At 40.4% G+C, this 22,089-nt stretch overlaps 1 protein-coding gene across 1 annotated transcript in view; it reads right to left on the reverse strand.

Moving 5' to 3' along the window:
• Positions 1-498: 498 nt before the first annotated feature.
• The window catches only part of TENM1 (teneurin transmembrane protein 1), a 273,477-nt gene continuing 251,886 nt past the window's right edge, over positions 499-22,089 (reverse strand). Inside the window, exons 24-30 of the mRNA XM_063313466.1 lie at positions 16,901-17,073; positions 12,024-12,259; positions 9,396-9,692; positions 7,710-8,097; positions 5,145-6,365; positions 2,198-2,340; positions 499-1,615 (exon numbers count right to left, since the gene is read on the reverse strand). Coding sequence (XP_063169536.1) covers positions 857-1,615; positions 2,198-2,340; positions 5,145-6,365; positions 7,710-8,097; positions 9,396-9,692; positions 12,024-12,259; positions 16,901-17,073 — 3,217 coding nt within the window. The 3' untranslated portion in view covers positions 499-856. The remainder of the gene's footprint in view (positions 1,616-2,197; positions 2,341-5,144; positions 6,366-7,709; positions 8,098-9,395; positions 9,693-12,023; positions 12,260-16,900; positions 17,074-22,089) is intronic.

Raw genomic sequence — 22,089 nt, forward strand, 5'->3', positions numbered from 1 at the left:
GCCTTCCACTCTCCCTAGCATCAGCACCTTCTCCAGGGTGTCCTGTCTTCTCATTATGTGGCCAAAGTATTTCAGTTTTGTCTTTAATATCATTCCCTCAAGTGAGCAGTCTGGCTTTATTTCCTGGAGGATGGACTGGTTTGATCTTCTTGCAGTCTGAGGCACTCTCAGAATTTTCCTCCAACACCACAGTTCAAAAGCATCGATCTTCCTTCTCTCAGCCTTCCTTATGGTCCAGCTCTCGCAGCCATATGTTACTACGGGGAACACCATTGTTTTAACTATGCGGACCTTTGTTGTCAATATATATATATATATATATATATATATATATATATATATATTCATTCATTCATTCATTCATTCATTCATTCATTCATTCATTCATTCATTCTATACCTAAAGGATAGCTTGTGAAGACAGTTTTGTGATGGGTCATGAGCAAAACCAAGCAATTGGTGGCACTGGCCCCATCCCATACATGTTGTAGGCAAGTTAAGTAAACCAAAAAGTGTTCTGATGGAAGGAAAGAAGACAGCATATGAAATATTTTGCCCACCTGGACTCTCTCCAAATGAAGTTCAACACTAAGAACGCTGCACCCAAACACTGAATATAACCGCCTTCGAACAAGGAACCATTGCCATCTCCCAAAGCATTTAAACAAACTATATTAAAATACCATCTTTTGTCACATTTAAAGGCAGTTGGATATGTTTTTTCCCCTCTATATTTATATATACACAGAGTTCTGATCTAGAAAAACCAATACAATAAACTGTTACGTAATGTCTTCATTTAAAAACAGGCAGTCTTTGGTGATGTGAAGGCAGAGAACATTTTGATTGTGTGTTTGTTACCTCCTGCCTATTTCACTCTGTCTCATAAAGTGAATATTGTTGGCACTGTCAGCAAGTTCTAGATACTGCTCCACAGATAAAACAAAATATCCATCATAACCCTGCACTTTCCCAGTGCCCAGAAGCTGTTGCTTCTCCCCCTCTGTCCAAGCCCTAATACCTTCTTCACCATCTTGGAGTCGTTTTTGTTCCTTCGTCCAAGCTTGTAGCACAGCTCTCTGCCGGGCAATCTCCAAGACATGGTTCTTCTCTTCCTCAAGGGTAGTCCCGTATCGAATGTTAAAGCACAAAAAACCATGCTGGAGCTGGATGTCCGCAAATCGTCTAGTCCTCCCATTGATGACGGAAGTCATTTGTGACACTGTGACATTGACCCCGTTCTCCAAAATCCGCCGTCCCCCGGTGTTGCCTATGAGAGCAAGGTCTTCTTCCAAAGACCCAAGTTTGATGAAATAGTGTGTGTCTCGTCCATCTATTGTGAAATGGAGGTCCTCGAGGTAATGGGCACTGTTGAGGATGGCAGCGATGCGCCGGCTGTCTTCATTGGCTACTCCGATAATGTCTGCCGTTACTAGTCCATCCTTAATCGCAAATTTGATGCCCTTCCCAAAGACTGAGGGAACTGCAGCAAATCGGGGTTGTTTTGCTCGCTCTACACATCGCCCATCGCTGTGTTTGGGGGCCATGGGAAGCTGGTCCAAGGAAATGAAGTTCCGGAGTTGCTTCTGTAGTTCACACTGAATGCCAAGAATAGTCTGGGGAAGAAGAGAAAGACAGTACAGGAAGTGAATATAATTCATTGGGGCAACACAACACAACATGAATTTTTTATTGTATGCATTGTGCAGGAATTTTCAGAAACTGGCACAGAAAAGTTGCCATGAATGAGTAACAATTTGAGAGAGTGGACATGGATACCCCTTCTGCAAGACCGATCAAATGAGAAAATGAAATTGCACTGGAAGCTTTAGTTCCAGATATCTACCGTTGGAGACATATCTGTAAGTTTCCAGAACTGTGAGACTGGTGTAGACATGATCTTAAACTGTGCCACTCACTCATCTCATTGGCTGGATGTGGAACTTCTTGGTTTGCACTTAACATTTCATACAGTGGAGGAGAATTATTTACTGCAAATAATGCAGAAATTGTAGATTTTGTTGAAGCTATGCTTGAGAATGAGAGACTCTCTCCAATTACAGACAGCAGCCATTCCTGACTTAACTTTTATTTTATATGATTAAACATTTTAAAATGCCACTTGTGATACTATTACTCCTATTATAGGTTGTCATCAACATTCTCCAACTTAGTTCCTTCAGAAGTCTTTGACTTACCTTTCCAGGATCCCACTCTTGGGTCTTGGTTTGAAGTTGTGAAAGTTCGTATGTTGTCTCCAAAGTGTCCATCTCTGGCTTTGGGAACCCAGGAAGCACATTGTGAAGCTGAAATCCAAACAGTTCAAGCCAGCTTCCAATATCTAGCAAGGAAACCAAGAAGAGTTCAGTTGGCATAAACATCTGCACACTGTATAAAAGCAAAGTGTTTCTAAACATTAAAAAAAGTATCTTCTTTGATTAAGACCTGTAAGAAATTTGAATAAGGGAAACATTGTGGAAAAAATAAGCTTTCCCAAACATTAAATGTCCCTAAATATTTCTCTCTAGGAATGGGGAGTGAGAAAAAGGTTAACCAAATCTGTATATAGAATATTTGAAAGAGTGGGCAGCAGCTGTCAGCCTTGCGAGGTAGTCCAGACAGGAAGCATACCCAGATGAACTAATTCTACTTTATTGTAAGATTACATTAACAGAATCTTGCAAGTCTGAAAGTACATTTATTTCCCCTCACCTTTACAGTTGGAGAGGGTCCCTTCTGAGATGTTTGACATTCCCATGTTCCTGCTGTGGGCTCAGCTGCCTCTTATCTGACCGTTCCTCTTGCTGCGGCTTTTCCCGTTTCCCAGGGTCATTCCCGCAGACCATTACAGCAGCACTATGCTGTAGTAAGTGTCACAAATCGTACTACGTGTGGTATATTTCTTGCACTGTGCAATTCCTTCCTTTGCTTGCATTTTAAATTATGTAATATTGATAAAATATTAAAGAATTATAGCAGAACATCGTGACTATTTAAACTTTGAAAATGTGTTTGTACATTTGTTTTCCTCTTCCTTTTTCACCTATTCTTCCTTTGAGATCGTGACTTCTAAACAGTAAGCCTGGGGGCCCCTGACTATTGTACTGTATTTTTATTGATTCTGTGGGAGGGTTTTAGCAGGAAAGAAAGGCAGGCGAAGATTGTTCCTCAGTTGTAAAGCAGCAGTGCTACGCACTTTCTGTTTCAGCTACTTCATAACAGGAAAGTAAGAAGTAGAATTTCTCAACGATCATAAAAATCTTCAACGGCCAATTTCACTTCCATACCTGCTGTAATACCCATGTCTTGATAAGCACTAACTGAAATTAATGAGATCTACAGCCAAGTTAATATGCAATGGATGAAACCCTAAGCAAATTTCTTCTTTTTCACCTCATTCCCTCCTTATGATTTTGCATTTCTCCAGAGCTAGAAAACAAGCATATTACATCATTCTCTGCAGGCAGTGTTTGACAGAGCCAATGCCCAGAACTAAAGCCTAATTACCAGTTGGTGGAAATTTAACAAGCATGGTCAAGGGGGAAAAAAAAAGGTAATTAGAGCAAAACATGATTTTCTTCCTCCCACCCACTTTCCAACCCAATGCAACTGTTTAGCAGTTTGCCTTTTACAAGAACAGAGTATGCTGAGGATAAAGTGTTATTAGTGCCTCCCAAAATCAGCCTGCTTTTATTATATGTGTTCTAAAGGGCTGGTAATTTACAAAAGGAAAATAATGGTTCAGCAGTAAACACTCTAATGTCTTTGACATGCAAGGTTCAAAATATATGTGAAGCCTGTGCTGAATAGGACATTTGGTCAAGGAGCTACCCCAATTTCTGGAAGCTGCAAGGGTCTGAATGGGGAAGTGGAGACTAAGGGTTAAACTGTAGCATAATGGAAGGAACTGAGTCCGAGGATGTTCCACCTTCAGTTCTGGACAGGGTCGAGCTCCTTCCTACTGAGCTGATTCATAATTTGGGGGTTCTGATGGATTGACAGTACCTACTCAAGGAGCAAGTGACAGCTGGGGACAGGAGGACCATTGTACAACTCTACCTCGTGTGACCTTGCTTAAATCAGGAGGCTCTTTTCACGTCTTGGTCAACTCTTGGTTGTACCATTGCAATACCCACTATGCTGGGCTGCCCTTGAAGACCACCTAGAAGTTACAGCTAGTCCAGAATGCAGCAGCTTAAATGGTTATAGGTGAATCTCGTTTTGCCCAGATAACCTTTCTGTTGTGATGGTTACTAGCTGGCTTCTGGATGCAATTCAAGGGGTTTGCTGTCACTTTTAAAGACCTACATGGCTAAGGCCCTGGATATTTTTCAGACTCTTTGCTTCCAGCACTTTCTGACCATCCAGTAAGATCTGGAAAGGATCTTTAAAGTCGTCACTCTAAAAGAGCACTACTACCAGGGATCACAAAAGCAGGTCTTCTCCATTACTCTCCCTCTTTAGTTACTTTGGTATCTTTCTTCAGTATGAGAATATTGATTTATTTATCGCTACTTATATTGTTATATATTGTGTTCTGGGTGTGTATGCCTTCAAAGCAGTATTGACTCCTGGCAATTGCCTGGACTAGTCCCTGCAGTCTTCTTGGGAACATTTCTAGAAGTATTTTGTCCTTGCCTTCTTCCTAGGGCTGAGAGGGAGTGACCGGCCCAAAGTCACCCAGTTGACTTTGTGCCTAAGGCTGGACTAGAACTCTCAGTCACCTGGTTTCTAGCCTGGTGCCTTGACCACTACACCAACCTGGCTCTCATATATTGAGTTATTACATCTTTAATTTGTTACTGCATTGGAGTGTATTTTGCTTAGAGACAATTTATAATTGCAGAGGCAGATAAACCTGAGTAACAAATAACAATAAATAAGTACAAGTTGGCCAATGGTGTTACAAAGCTCACTGGGTGAAATTCAGCATGCAACCCTCTTCCAGTCTAATCTACTACATATGGCTATTATACGAGAATAGCATGGATACGGATTTGTTCTCCTCAGGGGAAAAAGTGTGATATATATGAAACAAAAAGATTCAGAAGAGATCTACTTAGATCAGTTGTACAGAAATCTAAGTGATGCTCACTACCATCAGTTTAACTAAATGGATAACCAGAAAAGTAAGAAATGTTTTACCTGTAGTATATTTAGCCACATCTTGTATTTGGCCAGCTGGATAATTATTTTCAAATGCATACAAGTTAAATGGCTTGGGGACATTCTTCAGTTCTTCCCAGATGCGATGGTTTGGGTTTGTCCAGCGACCAGCGATCACATCATAATCTCTTTGTCCCAAGTGTAGCAATTTAGTCAAAGAATTATATAGCCCTCCATGAAAACCAATGATGACTTCAAAATCTGGGTTTGTGTCCTGATAGATCTCACCATAAGGTGTGTAAAGGATTTCTTTGATCACTTGCCCTCGACTGCTGAAGACAGCTAAGGGTGTTCCAGTGTTGTCACAGGCCACATAATACTCTTCGCCACTGCTTAACTCCATAGCTATCAAGTGACCTTGAAGGTCATAATAAAGGGATGTTATTTCTGAACTACTGTGATTGTACAGGTGAGTAATTCTTACTGGATTGGAGAGATCTGCGTAGAAGAACTGTAGGTGTTGCCCTAGATTTGACTTGCTGGCCACCCTTCGTCCCAGACCATCATAGCAAAACTGGATGGTCCAGCCAGAAACCCTGTTGTAAGCTTTGCTTAGAAAACCATTGGAGTTATACTCAAAGATGTCATTTCCTCTTTGTTTAAGAAAGCCATCTTCATCCATTTTGTACTGAAGATCTCCTAGTCTTGTGATGCGATCTCGAAGGTCATACCTCAGAGGAGTAAGCCGTGCACTGTTTCCATGGCTGAGTAAGTTGATATTTCCATTGAGGTCATAGCTGTAGCGCCATTGAGTTTTATCATTCACAGAGACAGTTTGTAGCTGTCCATCAGCATCGTATTCATAAAAGTACCTTGTTATGTTGGCATTTACTCCTACTCGGATGTCACATATCACCATACGTCCCATATTGTCATACTGAATAGTCATCCAGTAGGCAATGAATTTCAGAATTTCATATTGCACTTCTATCACTTGGCCATTGGCACTGAAAATTTTGGTATGCTTCATCATCGTGGTGGTTATAACTTGATTTAAGTCATAATTGATTACGCTGAATTTCCCAAATTGTTCTGTTTTCCCAGACACATCCACATAGCGGTACAAATCAATAGGTAGTGGAGTTTCATTGATCATGGCTTGCATGCTGGTTACCCGAAAGTTGTTGTAGCTGTAATCAAACCTGGCATTCACAAGACCTTCTTCACTGAATCTGAATATCTGGCGTCCAATAAGTGGACCTATAGAAGAAACGTAAAATGGATAGTTAAGAAAAGAAAGCTGTCCAAGGATGCGGGGGGAGACACATACATTTAGGCAACCATCAACAACAAATAAGCAACCAGGGCAATCCATTAGAAGGAAAAGTTCCCAAGAATTATAATAAAGATATATCTTTATTATGCCTAATTAAAAACCACACAATTGTGAGGAAACTTTCAAGTTCTTCAGACCATTTGAAAATTTTTAATTTTGGGGGAGTGGGCACCTTTGTCTGGTTAGGACACTATAGATTTTGGAATAATTAGATAACTTAGAATTTAACTGTTAACTTTATGTAGATTTGGAAACATCTCTTTGTTATGATTGGAAAAATGTAGTAATGTATCCCTTGTAATAACTTTGTGGTCTATATAACACATTTTATATATAATATTTTACTCTTTTTATCACTCCTTTTAATATTTTACATATATTTTATAGACACTTATACCTGATAGAATATTAGTCATGATAATGCAAATTAATAAGATTGTTTTTAAACTTGATTAAGGGGCTCACTTACATTGTGATCCAAACATATTTTAACACTTAATTGGAACTTGTAAACTCAAATTTAAAATTATTTTAATTTAGATGGCTCATATTTTATGGCTAATGGCTAATGTGCATATTTTATAGAATTGTATCTTGTACTGGTCAGTGACCATAATAAAATCAATTGACTGATTGATCTAATTATATAATTTAAATCTTACCAGACAAGCCTATTCCTAATTTGATGGATGCCATTTATTGCAAATCTTATAGGTTTGTAAGATAGGCAAAGAAAACAGGACATGCATTGTAAAAAATGTCCTAAATCAGCTTCTAGGTATACTGAATTGATTATTTCCATTCTTTGACTTTCTAGTCACCATTTTAATTTTAATTCTGAAACATTTGAACTGTGCTATAATAAAAATTAAAAACACAAATCTTTTTTTTTTACTATTTACATGACTGTTAACCATACATTTAATATTTCTTTAATAAGTTTCCAATTCTGTTCCATTACACAATAAAATTCTTTTGGTGGGTCTCCAAAGTTCTGGTATGCTGTAGGGGATCAGGGACCATATGCGCCAGGGACTATCACTATGTTATCTGTTTACTTAGTCACTCCAACAAATAAAGGGTTTAATCAATAAACTGCATCCTTCTAGAATCCAAAACAGACTTGTCCTAAAGGATTTTTAAAGTGATGCTTTAAAAATAGTGTGTGTCTATAAAAGATAAGTTGAACCTCAGGATAGCAGATCTTCATGAGAGTGGTATATATTTGCCAAGAATAGGTGAAACATAGGAAACTAATCTTAACCCACCCGTTTGCCTGTATCTGATGGTGCAAATAAATCCATCATGCATCAAGTGTATGGTTTTGATAACGCCAGTTGATTCTTCATAAGTAAAGGAGACCTGTGTGGTATCATAAAGGATCTCAGAGAGCTTGGACTGTGGCGTGTATTGGTAAAGAACTCGGCGGCCCGTTCCTGGGTAGAGCGTTTGCAAGAGGCGTCCATCTCTGGAAAAGTCCTGGATGAAAGATGCACTGCTGTCTGGTGGGGAATAAAGATTTCGATAGTAGCCAACAGAAAGCATGGTCTGAAAACTGTGGCGGACCATGCTTGGCATAGTGACAGACAGCAGGTGATCTGATTGGTCATGTTCAAAGATGTAGCGGCGCTGACTATGCAGAAGAAGCATCACAGACTGAAAGGAAAACCAAAATAAGTTAGGAAAGATGTCTTTCCAGTGACCCGGGTGGGATAAATACATCAGGATACCTAGCACTGCAAACACAATTTCAGCCAGGGGATTTGCTTCAGGAGGGCACCCAAAAATATTTTAGATAGGGAATAGAGGATAAGAAATTAGACTGAAGTATGACTTTCATCAAACCATTGTTTGTGCTAATCAAATTTAACATCAGACCATGGTTTGAGTGTCCAAATCTACCATAGGCAAACCTTGGTTTAGAGCTGTTTGTCTGCCACCTCTTTTCTTCCTTTGAAGACTTGGCCCATCTCCGAGCACAGCAGAGGGAGAGTCAACCACATTTACCAGGTGAGCTGTCATTCCAAAACACAGCCAGCATAAACCATGGATTACAAAACCATTGCAATCATGGTTTCTGATTCGCTTAAAGTTTCCTAATGATGATAAATTATGGTTGTCAGTTTAGACATCACATTAAACCAATTGGTTGTTTTTAAACATATCTGGATGTGATATCTGAACTGAGCCTAAATATAGTGTTGTGAATGTTTCTAAGATGTACTGATATCTCCATCCAGACAACAGGTGTAATCTGGTCAATACATTAATACATTTTCTGGTTTGGCACAATAAACTAATCAAAGAGGCTGGGTTAAAACAGCCTGCTAAGGCTCAAGATGCACACACATTTACAACACGAAAACTGCATGTAGCTGCTAAGTTTTTAACTGGCTTAATTAAAATCAGCTGATGGGGTTTGGGTGTAGTTTATCAGGACAAATCTACCTTATATCTAGAGATCTCAGGGTGGTCATATTCCCAGGGGAGTATGGGAGGCTTAGGTTAACATACCTGGAGGACATCATGTTGGGGAAGGTTACATGGTATCTATGGCTTATTGATGGGTTTGATACAGTTGGGGGTATCCTTCTTCTAATAACTTGCTTCAGCTGTAAACTATTTGCCTTTCTATCCCAGTTTTCCTCATGTTGGTGTCCTCCAGATGTGGGGGAACCTTAACTTTTAACATACCTTTTTGTAGGATGATGGAAATTCTAACTGGCAAAGGGTCTCCATGATCTTTAAGAATGGTCTTTTCCCATCACCTGGTACCTGATTGTTCTAAACCAAGATGTCAAAGATAAATGTGGAATCTTCTCTACTCTCTGCCTTTCAGTAATTGCTTCATTAGTATTTCCAAAAGTAGGGAACAACCCTACCATTTGACTCAATGTACATTCAAAATGACCTTATTCCATTCTCACTGTTCCCCAATTACAATAATCAATAACCTTTTCTAAATATGTGTAGCTCCATATCTTTCCATCTGCCCATGTTCTGGAGATAATCTTCCCGTTTGGATCATACTCCATTTTTTCAGTCCACGTTCCTCTCTGGATGTATGTTACTAATCCAGAATGTGAGTAAGTGATGTTGACTTCATTGTACTTGTTGATGGGTGACCACAGAATTGGGCGGCCTGCCTGGTCATAGAGAATCCGAAGAGTGAACTTGCGATGATCATCATAGATCTTCCCTGTTCTGGTCAGATGGTCAAAATCAATGGACAACAAGTTTCTGTTGTGAGCCTAAAGAACATAAGAAGAATAGCACATGTAAACTAAAGTAGTTCTGCTATTAAATAGGGGTCAGCAAAACATTTGTAGTTTACAACAGTTCTTATGACCTTACTGAAAGCATTCAAGCACTCTACTGATAATATTTCAAGCCTGGAGCATTTCTGGTATGATCAGAACAGATTTGCAACACTTCCAGGCAAATATGGAACAAGCAATTTTGAACTTGGAACAGCTATTCTAAGCTCATAACAGGACTCTTTGACCTGGAAAATTTTCAAATTTGAAACTCTGTTATGAAAACTATACATTGCAGTAGGCTGATTGTATAAATGTGATTTGTTTGCTTTTCTCTGAAAGTGATGTGTGAACCTAGTCTTTGTGATACATCAACAATGACTGATAGTTGAGCAAGCCACTCTGGACTCCACAAACTGTGGTCAAAACAAACATACATGGTTCAGTATGATGGATGAATCCAGTTCTGCTCTCAATTCTCAATTCTATAACCTCAGTGAAGAAAATGAGTGGGGTTTAACAAGCCAAATCGTGCCTCCCTCAATTTAAGCTTGACTCCTCATGACTTCATGGAAATGTCCTTGCAGTTTTGTTGACAATTATATGGAAGTGATTTGCTATTACCTTCTTCCAGGATGTTTTTTGGCTTCTCAACCTAGCTTAAAGCTGTGGGGTTCCCTGGTGGCCTGCCAACCAAGCACTAATCAGGTCTCACCTCTCAGCATTTTCAAGATCAGCAAAGGTTGCTTGATTCTGTCCATCTGCTGTGAGAGGCTTGAATAAAGTATTGGAAAATTCCACTCTTCCATCTTCTATCAAATTTGACAGATCTATGATAATTACCCTGTTTGTAGGCCATTTTTTTTAGATCATTAGTTTGAATGCACCATGTTAATCAAGACCTCCCCAAGGAGTAGTTCTGTCACATTGAAAACAGCTTTTCTAAAGCATTTTTTCACCCTGTAGGTTTATTGATGTCTTTGGTCTTAAACCTAAGTCTGTTATTTAAAGAGAGAGAGAGAGAGAGAGAGAGAGGGGAAAAAAAGTATTGACCCACCTGCCACAGGGATGTGTTAATACTCTTGTTGAATGAAAGCCATAAAGGCCAACTAGATACAATGACAGCTGATCATTTTGCATAATGCAGGACTAGAGAAACCAAGGTGGATTTGGAAAAGAACTCCTGAGACTGGTAAAATCACATCTCGAAGGAGAGATAAGTTGTTCATTGGCTTGAAATAAAGTCTGAACCATAGCAAAATACCAAGGTTTCCTTCTTGCCTGTTTGGCAATCTTCACAGTAGGCAAAACACCCGCTCTGCCATTTATCCGCTCCTTAAATTTCATGCCTCTCTTTATTTCTCTGCCCAGATGTTCAGGGAGAGTTCCTACCCCTATCTCTTTAACTAGTGATGTAAATATAGCAAATGGAGGAGAGACAGACTCTTTGAGATCTGCCAGAACAGAGGTTTGCCTGAGCTTGCCTTTGACACCTACTCCTTGCTCCATACCTTCAACAAATCTGATGGAATAGGGTAGGGCAACTTTTCTGAATTGCAAAAATCCAAACAACCACATGGAAGTGTAAGAGTTTCATCTACATCTTTCCTGCCAGGTTTAGGGTTTGAACTTTTGCAGCACAGACATGGTAGCCAAATCCACATATGTAAGTTCTTCTTCATTAGAAGGGCTGGATCTTCTCAGGAAGCTTGGAGATGAGAACAATGCTTCAGGCAGCATTCTAGCTCTACTTATCACTAATAGTTTGGTTCATGTTGCTTTTCTGTTTGTTTTCATTTCATACAGTTGGAAATAATGAGACTAAAAGGCTTGTAATTAAAAGCCTTGAATGATCCAAAACAGAGCCATGTGCCCCTCATCTTCTGAGCCTAACCCAGCATATCTGCCTGCCTTAAAATGGCTCACAGTGAAAAGAATCTGTATCAGCCACAGTAGGTCAAGGGCGGGGATGGGGAAGACAGAGCTTCATTCTGAGTGAGAGGAAGACAAGGGGACTGAATAGTGTGATTTTTCCTCTAGGGAGGACATTCTAGACTTCAGGTGAATGTCCAAAAGAAGCCCTGCATATAGATCTATCTCTATCTCTATCTATCTCTGTATCTATATATCTATAGATATATGAATGAATTACCTGGTTTCTAGACTGGTGCCTTAACCACTACACCAGACTGGCTCTCACTTTGAAATAGACAGAAGGCCAAAATTAACAATGCAAAAAGAACAGCACTGGAGGATTTGCAGCAAACATGGTATGGCCTGGAAACATAGGTCTCTTCAAAGAAGAGTGGGAAAACTAAAACTTACCCGTAACCTTCTTTCAAAAGTGGAAATATTGCCTTTAGTTTGTTCCTTCCTTTGCCTCCACTCGATAAGGTTGGAGTTGTGCTCCCCAGGTAAAGAGATATTACATTTGCCTAATGTGGGGTTGACCACACCAGCCAGGATGTGTGTCTCAGCATTCAGCATCAGCTCCATTCCACTGGCAAAGGTGACTCGGAGCGACCCATCTGGACTGACCCGATAAATATTCTGAGTGTTGTCTGTCATTACACAAAACAGGGAAGGGGAGAAAAAGCTCAGCTACAGGCAGTCCTCGCTTAATAACCATTTGTTTAGCGATGGTTTGGACTTATGACAGTGTTGAAAAAAATGACTTACGACTGGTCCTTGCACTTACAGCTGTCTTAGCGTCCCCATGGGCATGTGGTCATGATTTGGGTGCTTGGCAACTGGTTCGCATTTACGACCATCGCAGCGTCCCACAGCTGCATGATTGCCATTTTTGATCTTCCCAGCTGGCTTTTGAGAAGCAAAATCAACGGGGAAACCACATGATTTGCTTGACAACCACATGGTTTGCTTAATGACCACAAAAAGGTCGTAAAATTGGGTCAGATTCGCTTAATGACCGCTTCACTTAGCAATCAAAATTCCGGTCCCAATTGTGGTTGTTAAGTGAGGGCTACCTCTATTCATCTTGGTAAGCCAACTGTTATGCATGCAAAGGCTTTATTTATCTAGCCTTTGGATGGCACTTACAGCGGTTGCACAATTGGAAAATCTGTGGGCTTTCACTGATTCAAATCCCAATATATGCCTATTAGCAGTACTCCCAGTATCAAAGAAAGGAATTTCCCAAAGTAACCACTGAAGGAAGATATGGTACTAATGGCACAGAAAAGGGAAGAATTCCCAATGCTATTGAAAATATTGTTTGATTTCTGCTCAACCTGTTTTGGATAGAAGCCAACCTCTGAATAGATACAGATATATAGAAGTAGAAATGTGTACACAGTAAACTTTTTTTAGTAGACTTCAGTTTAGCAGACCGAAGATAGAAGGTATTTTTTCATTTCGACTCCACTCCAATTTAAATGAAGTTAAATCAGGGTTTTACTGCAAACAAGCTCATTCACTTCAACTGTGCAATTACGCAAGTGACGTCATTTGATGCAAATACATTTGGATTTAATGGACATTTGGATTTAACAGACGCCCTGACCCCATGAATGGTTCTGTCAACTGAGTTTTTTTGTACACACAGACACACACATGAGCATCTGCAGTGTGGATCTCTGTGTTAATGTCTACAAAAAAGAACAGGAAAAAAAGTGTCCTGACTTAAGCAAAAAACCAGCTCACCATCCATACTCACGACAAAGTCTGCAAAATGGTGAGTGTAGCATTGCAATCTAAGCCCACCCCTTTTGTAGATATGTGTGACATTGACACACACATAAATAGGGCAGGGCTTGGACTTGACACTGTACCTGCCATATTAGAGATTTTGATCTCCCCACATGGATTCCATTGTACACGCCCCCACAAAACTTAGTATATAAGCTCAGATGGACCATAATAGAATGACAATACAGTATAACAGTACTCTTTAATGTAACGAGCACGGTATCAAACATCTGCACTTATTTTTTTGCAAACAAGGAATACCCATTAAATAATTTTGCTTAGAGTGGGAAGTTGAAAAAGAAACTTATGGTCTTAAAGAGGAAATAAATTGCCATCCCCAGCTGTAAAAAATAATCTGTACTCTAGAATTGCTGCTAAGGTGCCAACTGTATTTTTTTAGCTCAGGATGGGGAACTGTAACCCTTCAGCAACTGCACCCTGAAGTGCAGGGAGATGTATTTCAGCAAATAATTCTGCATCCCTGCTTCAAACATAGCTTTTTAAAATTCACAGTCTGGCTCATTAGAAGCAGCACCCGAAGGCTGGAAGCTTCCACAGCATTTAAAACTCGCCCTGTCTCTTGTCTGGAGAAAATGCGTGTGAGAACTTTTGGAAAAACATAGTATAGTTATTAATGTTTGGATCTGGTAAACAAGTTTTTTTTTTTTTTAAAAAGATCAATACTGAGTTGCTTGCCTATAACTGGGCATTTGCTTACATTTTATTCAGTGGACTTTTTCCCCCAACGGCAATGGCGTTTATTAGCATATGGATGATATGCTGAATTTGTTCTTAATTTTATTATGTGACTGAAATTGGTTAGCATGACAGAGCTGAGCTGAATTGTAGAATAATTACTGTAAAACATTTCCCCCCCCCCAAATAAAAGAGCATCTAACTTCTATATTGTTTTCTGTCTTTTTCTGTTTATTGTTTTTTCTCTTTATATTCCAAGCCCCAAGGAAATATTTGTGTTTGAAATGCATGGGGTTGTAATAAAATAATGCTTTCTGTAGCATCTGGAAATCTTTCTGCCTTTGAGAGTAACCCCCCCCCCCCCGAAATCTCTGACTTTTATGTGCAGCGGAAATAAAAGCTATGTCACTGTTTTCTTAAATAGCTAAACGCACCTATTATAACATTATAATAGCTGCAGGGTATTGCTACTTGTAGTGAAACGTGGATCACAGTAAGTCCAATCTGCCAGCCTCCACGTGGTATTGAGATTCATCATTAAAACACACACACCCTACCCTACCATTCTCCGACAAATGGACCTTGAGATTGTTTGGAGGTCCAAGCAGGAGTGCAGCTATCATATACCCTTGACTGAAGATCGGTACACTCCTATCTGGGACGGTCATCCCCTTCCAGCAAAGGAGGGATGCATGTGGAGTGGCAAGGGAGGAAGGGACACCCACCTAGACAGCCAGATCAGCTGAATCCACCCTGGCAATCAATGGGGGAGATTGTAAAGTTCTGACACAGTTGACTCAATACAATTCTGACTCACGCATCCAGAAGAAATTCAGATTTCAGATTTATTGATGTGTACAGATTAAAGCAAAAAGCCACGACTAGAAAAGTTCTCACACAGCTACCTGATAAAGGACATATAGGCATGTCAAAACCTCCTCCACATTCCGTCCCCACTTTTCCCTTAACAGTCCAGCATTCCAGTCCTGGCTGGCTGGCTGGCTGGCTGGCACGACCTTGGATTCCTTCTCACTCAGCAGCTTTCCCCCTTTCATCCGGAGCTTGACACACATTGCTTCAATGGCAGAGAACACAATCAACAGATCTAACAACTTCTTGATTGTGGGTTCTGACAAGTGATAGATGTCTAGATGTCGCAGCCACATCACTCTTACATCCAAAACACACACACACATCTTATTGGTGTCCATAGTGGTCAAAAATCTTTGGTATGGAATGTCTCTGGCTTCAATCCTTGCCCTATCCTATTCAAATCTACATAACTTGGGAAAGATGATCTGCCAGATTAAGATGAGGCATCACCAATATGCTGTCTTGTTGCTCTGGACTTAAAAAAGTGTTTCAGCCCCTTTTGCCTTGGTAATGGTTCTTGCATAGTTCCATCAAGGTCATCTTCCTTACTCTCATCTCTGAAACAAATTCCTGTAACTTGCTGTACATGGGGCTGTGCTTGAAGACCACCCAGGAATTTCAGCTAGTCCAGAAATGCATTAGGAGGCATGCTCGGTGGTTAGTCATGATACTGCCACGTTACACCTTTGCTGCAGGAGCTGAACTGGTTATAAGTAGGTTTCTGAGTGCAATTCAAGATGTTGGTCACTACCTGCAAAAGACTCAGGACCTGATATCTTAGGAACTGCCTTTCTACAACAGTTTCCCCCTGTCCTACTCAAACAACTAGGAAGTACCAGCTAGTTAAGAGTCCCCATCTATCAGAAGGTATGGGAGGAGGAAGCACAGTGGTAGGCATTCTCTGAAGCAGCTCCACTTCTTTGCAATGGTTGCTCCCTGAGGCAAGGATGGTGAAACATGGCTGTTCCAGAAGGCTTCAGGGATTAATTATAACCAGTGGTGCTACATTCAAGACATTTAACTTATTACTTTTAGCATTAATTTAAACTGAGTCTTAATTACATTACTGTTCTAATTAATTATTACAGTGACTTACATTGGGTTTTATATGTAAATTATGTAGCCACCAAGAGTCCTATGGCAGTAGACAAATCCCATAAATAAATAATAAATAAGCAAATAAATAAAACAAGCAAGGCAGGCAGGCTTGGAAATTCCCTAGTCTAGCATTAAAGACATTTCACCGAAGTTTATGTGATCCTTGCTTCCTGGATCTTGCCAGCTGTGTGGGGTCTGACAACTGTAGAGGTATATTTCATAACAGAAAGTGCAAAGGAATCAACACCAAAGCAGTTACAATGGACTGGTTCATGTGCTAAGCCAAGATTTGTTTAAACATGGTTTATTGAATTATCCAGTATGGGTTGGCTTCAACAAATGCACTAAGCTAAAATAATCTCTGGTTTTGGTATCAAGTTAGTTTGTGGCATTCAGTATTATATCAGAGCTGCCCTATAGCCTACCAAACTTTATCTGGAACAAACTTTAGGCTGATGGTCTGTTAACACTGTATGTCTCTTGTTTTAAAAATGGTGTCACCACAGTTAGTTTCCAATTCTGTAATAAGGAGGCCAGTTTTAGTGATACACAACTTGGTTAAATCTTTCCCACTGCAGAGAATAAGTTGATCAGCATTGACCAGATTATGCTGTGTTTAAAGAAAAACAACTTCTGATCTCAGGAATTCTTATAGCTGTCATCTTATTATTTTGAACTTGCTTGATCAGATCTTTTGAGTAACTTGTGGGAAATAATATAATGAGCTGCAACGCTTTGGTGCAGGGCTTTGCAAAATATATTCAGGGGATGTTAAAACTATGAGATCAAACATGGAAAAAACAACAACCAGGATGCATTTTGCCTACCTTGTTTTAAAGTATAAATAGTTGAGGTAGCTGAAAAGTTAGTTGCTGTAATCACATTTTCCCTATTTGAAGCATCAATTTCTATTCTCATCAGTTTTTCAATATCACTGTGGAAACTGCTGACTTCCCCAGTGGGGAAGGTTGCGTTGGTTAAATGACCATCAGAATCATACCTAGGAAAATAAAAAGAGCACAGACAAATGGAATATAAAATGCAGTACACTGACATAGAAAGAAAGACAGAAAGAAGGAAGGAAGGGTTCTGTTTCAGTTGCAGGGAGGTGCACCCAAATCACATCAACATTTTATTATCAATAGAAGAGAATATTCAGAGCACTGAAGATGTTGCCTAGTTGGCAATGAAACGTCTACAAGCAAACAACCAAGCTCAGGGGGTACCAAGGACTCCACAACATTTTATTGTCTTCAATGACCAGAGAAAGATATATTTTGATAAGATCCTGGTATAAATCAGCACTGCTTCTTTTTTTGAAAGACATCCAATGATAATTTCACTCAAGAGCAACCCATTCTTTCTCTAGCTATCGAGAGAGTACTGATTGGCTAGCCCTGGAGTAAACTCACAGCATTTACACTCACCTGCTGTTTTCAGCTGCCTGCTGCCTGCAATCAAAAAGTCTTTTGCTTTCCAAAACGCATTACAAGCTGCTTTGGGATCCTATTTTGGCTGAAGAGCAGGGTCAAAATGTGTTTTATATGTAGAATGGCTAATCTTTATGGTGATTAAGAAGTCACTCTGCATTCCCAGGGCAATCTGACAATGGTTACCCTATGGAGGCTTTTCACAGCTGATGTAGCCAACTGCAAAACAACTGTTTCTGGAAAACAAGGGGATTTCTAGCTCCGGTGTGCTCCCTAGCAACATAGCTTAACTTTATATTTCTTTCTGGCCAATGGACCCCTTTCTAGAGAAAGCTACTTATTCACCATTTTTTTTTCCTTAGATGCTTATGAGTCTAGGGGGGCCCAGGGGCCCACTTGGTAATCATTATGATGTTAGAAGCTGTAGCTTTGCAATACACCAGCATTCTATCTCTTCTTCTTTTTTTAAAAAAAAAAATTACTTGAAAGTAATTGAAAAAGAAATATTCTTTTAATTAAAAATAATGAAGTCACCTGGAGCAAGTTGTCTATCCATATAATTTTTTTGTGGGGGGGTGCCTTCAAACCAGTGTTGACTCCAGGCAACTGCCTGGACAAATCCCTGCAGTTTTCTTGGCAAGGTTTTCAGAAGCAGTTTGCCATTGCCTTCTGCCTAGGGCTGAGAGGGAGTGACTGGCCCAAGGTCACCCAGCTGGCTTTGTGCCTAAAGCAGGACCAGAACTCACAGTCTCCCAGTTTCTAGCCTGGTGCCTTAACCATTACACAGATCTGCCCCTCATCCTTATAAAAGAATTCCCCAATTCCCGGGAGATGTCTTACAGAACCTCTTTTCTTGTCCACTTCTGTTTCATTAATTATGGAATCACAGATTTGGAAGGGATCTCACAGGTCATCTAGTCCAACCACCTGCTTGATGCAGGGTCTGCTAAAGTATGGCTGTCCAGCCTTGATCTGAAGACCACCAGCAAAGGAAGCCTACCATTTTATGAAGCAGCCTGTTCCACTGGTTGAATCATCTTACAGCCAGGAACATCCTCCTATTATCAAACGTGAATCTACTTCCCTGTAGTTTTAACCCCTTGTCCTACCCTCGAGAATGACAGAAAACAAGCCCACTCCCTTCTATGACAGCCCTTTGAGATATTTGAAGACTTCTATCCTCTTCCCCTCCATCTTCTTTTCTGCAGACTAAAAAGACACAGATCCTTTAATCATTCCTCACAGTTTCTAATCCCTTCATTACCCTGGTAGCTCTCTGGACTTGCTCCAGTTGCTTGATGCCCTTTTTAGCTTGTGATGCCTACAACTGGACACAGTATTAATTCATTAACAATACACCGATGCATCTCTATTCATAAGTAAGATCCATGGAATTCAAGGGGCCTTATTAGATTAAAGGTATATAGAACTGTAGCTTAAGATTTTCAGAGAGCCCTTTCTCATTGTGAGCTAATTCATTTTATGTAGCTTTAACACACCCCTGTTGCAACTTCAAGATTTTATTGGCACTTTTTATGCCTTGTTCTATAAGCCACCTTGGTTAACTCACTGGGGAGGCAGCAATCATAAAAATAATTTTTAAAAAATGACAGCGAATTTATTGGAAGCTGCGAAGCAACCACACAGTAAGCGTTGGTGCTTGAGCGTGAGTTCGATGCAACCTAACACAGATACCACAAGAGGTCACTCTGTACCAGGAGAAAGGGCAATCAAAAGGAAATGGAGCTTCTGGAACAAATAAAAGAGGCTCTTTTCCCTGCCCTGTTTAACATTTTCTGCCTTGAATGGCTCAAATTCCAAAATGCTATGAGACATGTTGAGGGTTTCAGATGATGCCCCAGATGCAGCAGTGTCCAGGTTTATGAATTGCAGTATTGCAGGAGCATCAGATCTGCATATCTAGTGTGTGCCATTGCTATAGTTTATGTCCTCTAGCCAAGGCTGCACAGCACCAGTGAGAAGCGATGACAGCTCTTCTGTGCCTCCTAATGGGAAATCCAGCTGTCCATTTCCAGCTGTTCAGGTTTTTTTCTATTCTTTTGGTTTAAAGCCAGGCTGCCAAAACTGCTTTTTTCACTGGGGATGCATGCATTTGCTTGTCTACCAGTAGCTGATACCTTGATTACAAGGGCAGAAAGCAGAGTATGCAATTCTGTGCAATTCCCTTCCCAACTCTGGGCTCCTTTCTCCATGAAGCGATGACCCCCTTTGAGTCATAGGCTGTCAAAGCTGTGCCTTTGAGTACTTAAAGGCTCTCAGACCTCTCCTTTGGCTCACAATTCTCCATCCCACTTGACCTTGAGGATGATCTCAACAGAGAAATAACCTAAAAGGGAAGTGGACCACGTTGCAAAATGACCTCTTTGCTTTCAAGAAAGGTGGGCAACTTTGATTGGTTCAAGGAAATTTTCAGCCCTGGCATGTTGGGAACAAGAACAGTTTGGGCTGGGCTTTGTTTTTGGAGATTTGGATGTTTTAATGGGTGAAACGGATGCCTTAGGCATCTGCAAGGCTTAAGGTACTTATGTCACCTCTTAAAACTCACCTCCATCCCAATGCATTAGAAAGGTCAATGTTTGGCCTCATTTCACCTAGAAGGGTTCTGGGGAACCACATGAAGCCCGCAAGACACATTTTGTACCACTGGTTTACAAGGATGTTTGTGGGTCCATGTGGGCCCCTGGGACATCTTGAGAACATAACACCAACTAGCAGCAGCAGGTTAGAGTTGTATTGGAAAACGTGTCCACTGACTTAGGAAAGGATCAAGACAAGCCATCAAGATAGACAGAGCATCCTGGGAATCAGGGGATAGGATGAAACAGAGCATCTTTTCTTCAAATAAAGGTTTGTTTTAGGACAGGCCATATTTACCATGACAGATATCTTGTGATGGGGCCCATGGTATACCAACAAAATTCCTGAGGTGCTCTCTAGCTTGAAAGATAAGGTAGTGTTCCTAAGCCTCCTACTCAGCAGAACATTTTCCTTGCCCTACCAGATTGTAACCGGCTGGAATCAATAGTTAAGTATATACCTGGGCTTTGTGATACAGACCAGCCAGAACATATCCCACCTGCTTGTCAATCTGCACTCTTTCTGCACCAGACAAAACCACTCTCAGTCATTCTCTCTCTTTTTTTTTTTTAAGATCAGATCATTGCTAATGAAACCACCAAGTCTGTAGCACTGTTTATGTAACATCACTTCCACATTTTAAGGCACTCTTGGGCAAAATGTTCTGCAGGAGATTCTTTCTTATTTCTTTGGACAGGAAAATTTCCTGCTGTGTAACAAGATGCTCTAACGTGATCGTCACCTGACTTGAGTCACGAACACACTCGTGCTTGATACAGGGGCCCAAGGCAAGCTCAGGGGCTGCTTTGTTTCCCTTGTTCTTTCACTGTTCTTGCACACAGGTTCATGGACAGAGACATTAAGGAAGAAAAGAAGTAGGTCACATGATCATTACTGGGCCCAAACCCTATTGGTGTTGCCCCTGGCAGGTACCCAATCACTGCAAACCATAATGCCAGGTCTGAGTCTGCCCATCTGCTTGCCACTATCTCTATTGTCTATCCCAGGGTTTCTCAATCTTGGAAACTTTAAGACGTGTGGACTTCAACTCCTAGAATTCTCCAGCCAGCATGGCTGGCTAGAGAATTCTGGGAGTTGAAGTCCACACATCTTAAGTTGCCAAAGTTGAGAAACACTGGTCTATCCACTTACCCTCTCTTTCTGGGCCCAGGTTACAACAGCACTACCCAGAAGAAGAGGGCAGAAGAAGTGAGGTTGGATGGTTGCTCATCTATTTATGAAAAGGATAAAAATACAAAGGGACAAGCTGGTGGAGGGGTTAAGCCAGCCTTCCCCAACCTGAGTATCCTTGTCTGCCACAGAGACTTCAGTTCCTCAGCTGCTGGCTGGGGAAATGTGAGATTTGGTCCACACATGTGAAGGGTACCCAGGTTCAGAAGCTGGGTTAAGTTATTGGAATATGGCGAGCAACACCTAAGTTCAGCCTCAGCCACAGATCTCAGTGGATAGCTTTGGACTGATCATTTCCAAGGTTCTGTCAGCTAATATATTGCTCTTTAAAAAACTGAACAATGATTCCTGGTCAACTTGCACCTCGAGGGCAAGATTTTAAAATAAAAAGTGAAGCACAAGTCATAAATTAATCTGCCATTTTGTAACCAAGCTGATATCTCCCATTGATTTTGCTATTTTAGTTTGATCCTACCTCTTATATCCACGAGAAGAACCTGATGGGTTGTAAACAGTCAGGAAAAATGGTTTTGACAGATACGGGTCTTTTTAGACTTTTATATTCTATTTGTGTGTGTGTGTTGTGAACTGCCATGGATTACGTTATCTAAAATGGGTATCCATATAAATCTTATACATAAATAATACATACATACGTAAATAACAATTGCATTCCCTGATAGACAGCTGACAGGGGCCACATAAATCTTATAAATAAATTAACAAATAACCTGAGATAAACTTGAGTTATTTTCATTAGGCCTGCAGGCACAGAACATGTACTGTAACCTGGTTCA

Source organism: Candoia aspera, chromosome 12 (assembly GCF_035149785.1).
Source record: "Candoia aspera isolate rCanAsp1 chromosome 12, rCanAsp1.hap2, whole genome shotgun sequence".
In the NCBI taxonomy this organism is placed as follows: domain Eukaryota; kingdom Metazoa; phylum Chordata; class Lepidosauria; order Squamata; family Boidae; genus Candoia; species Candoia aspera.